General features: G+C 53.2%; 2 protein-coding genes across 2 annotated transcripts in view; one reads left to right on the forward strand and one right to left on the reverse strand.

Annotated features, from left to right (window-relative positions):
* PODN (podocan) overlaps positions 1-1893 on the forward strand; it is an 18782-nt gene that overhangs the window by 9789 nt on the left and 7100 nt on the right. Inside the window, 2 exon segments of the mRNA XM_005878677.2 lie at positions 7-190; positions 192-257. Of these exon segments, the coding sequence (XP_005878739.2) occupies positions 7-190; positions 192-257 (250 nt within the window).
* LOC106728225 (heterogeneous nuclear ribonucleoprotein A1-like) lies at positions 1266-1887 on the reverse strand. The gene has a single exon (XM_014549761.1). The coding sequence runs from the start codon at positions 1866-1868 to the stop codon at positions 1314-1316; it is 555 nt and encodes a 184-aa protein (XP_014405247.1). The 5' UTR covers positions 1869-1887; the 3' UTR covers positions 1266-1313.

A 1893-nucleotide genomic window follows, 5' to 3' on the forward strand; every position in this document is an offset into this window, starting at 1 on the left:
CCTCATGATCCTGCACAACCAGATCACGGGCATCGGCCGCGACGACTTTGCCACCACCTACTTCCTGGAGGAGCTGAACCTCAGCTACAACCGCATCACCAGCCCGCAGGTGCACCGCGACGCCTTCCGCAAGCTGCGCCTGCTGCGCTCGCTGGACATGTCTGGCAACCGGCTGCACACACTGCCGCCGGGGCTGCAACCGGCTGCGCAGCCGGGCTTTGGGTCCCAGTGCCTGGGCCGACCTTGCCCATCTGCAGGTAAAAGGGGAGGGCGGGGGACTGGGCCATGAGGGAGGTACCTGCTGGGGAGGCCAGGCCTTAGGAAGTGGGGTGGGTGGGGGCGGGGCCATGCAGAGAGTATGGCTGCCATGCCCGGTACCGAGTGAAGGGCCAGATACAGCGGGTGAGGCAGGCAGAGCTCACTACCTGCAGGTACAGGCTTGAGGAGGGCTGTGGGAGTAAGGGGAGGTCATGGCTACAGGCAGAGGCCCATGGCTCAGGAGAGTCAAGCTCACCCACCCACAGGCCAGGAACATGTGCCTAGAGAAGGCCGCACTGGGGGGAGGGCAGCAAGGCCGTGAGGTGGGCTCCAGAGGCTGGGGGAGCCTACTTGAGGTGTTCTGAGCAGAGGGTCTGGCTGTTGTGGCCATGGTCGGAGTCAGGCAGGATGTCTGGCCCTAAGAATTGAGCTTATAATGAAACCCCCCAACTTAATGAGGGGCCGAAAGGGAACCTCATTAGAGAAACCTGGGAGGCAGGGCCAAGGTGCTGCCAGGACCCCCTGGGGGCTTCAGGGCGGTGCCAGGGTGTCCTCTGTGCCCCAGATGTCCCAGGGCTTGCTCCTCCCTCTCTCTCAGGGTTACGCTCACATGTCACCTCCTTGGGAGGTCTTTCACGCCTACCTCCTTCCTCTGCTTTGTTTTTCTTCATAACCCTCATCCCTCCCAGGCATTAGGTCATCTGTTTGCTTTCTTTTCTTTTCTTTTTTTAAGACACATTTATTCAGCATCATGATCAGGCTATTACATTTAGCAATCAACAGCATGGGTGCAAAATAAAAAATCTACATTAAAACCCTTGGTTGGAATGCTTTACACTTTCCACAGATCAGAAACTAAAATAACCTGTTATACAATTAGTCACAAATACAGTCCTCGAGGTTTTTTTCCCCCCATTCACATGAGTATTGTCTAACACATGTCTTCTTTGTAGCAGCTAGGCCCTGCCACCACTGTGCTTGGCTGTTGTAACCTGTAGCTTCCCTGTCACTTCTCTGGCTCTCCTCTCCTACTAAGCTTTGTTTCCTGGCAGTAATTAAAACCTTCTGCCACTGCCATAGCTACTGCTGCTGCTGGAACCGCCATAGCCACCTTGGTTTCGTGGTTTGGCAAAGTATTGACCTCCACCACCATAAGGGCCAGAGCTTCTGCCTCCAAAGTTTCCTCCTTTCATAGGCCCAAAATTTGAAGATTGATTGTTGTAATTGCCAAAATCATTGTAGCTTCCACCACCTCCAAAATTGCTTCCATCATTACCAAATCCATTATAGCCATCCCCACTGCCACAATATCCACCGCCACCACGGCTGCCACCAAAGCCACCTCGACCACTGAAGTTTCCTCCATGACCAAAGTTGTCGTTTCCACCAAAACCACCTCCACGACCACCTCCGAAGTTTCCAGAACCACTTCGACCTCTTTGGCTGGACGAAGCACTAGCCATCTCTTGCTTAGATAGAGCTTTCCTTACTTCACAGTTGTGGCCATTCACAGTATGGTATTTCTGAATGACAATCTTGTCTACAGAGTCATGGTCATCAAAGGTTATAAAAGCAAAGCCTCTCTTTTTGCCACTGCCTCGGTCAGTCATGATTTCAATCACTTCTATTTTCCCA

This window comes from Myotis brandtii, unplaced genomic scaffold, assembly GCF_000412655.1.
Source record: "Myotis brandtii unplaced genomic scaffold, ASM41265v1 scaffold57, whole genome shotgun sequence".
Taxonomy (NCBI): domain Eukaryota; kingdom Metazoa; phylum Chordata; class Mammalia; order Chiroptera; family Vespertilionidae; genus Myotis; species Myotis brandtii.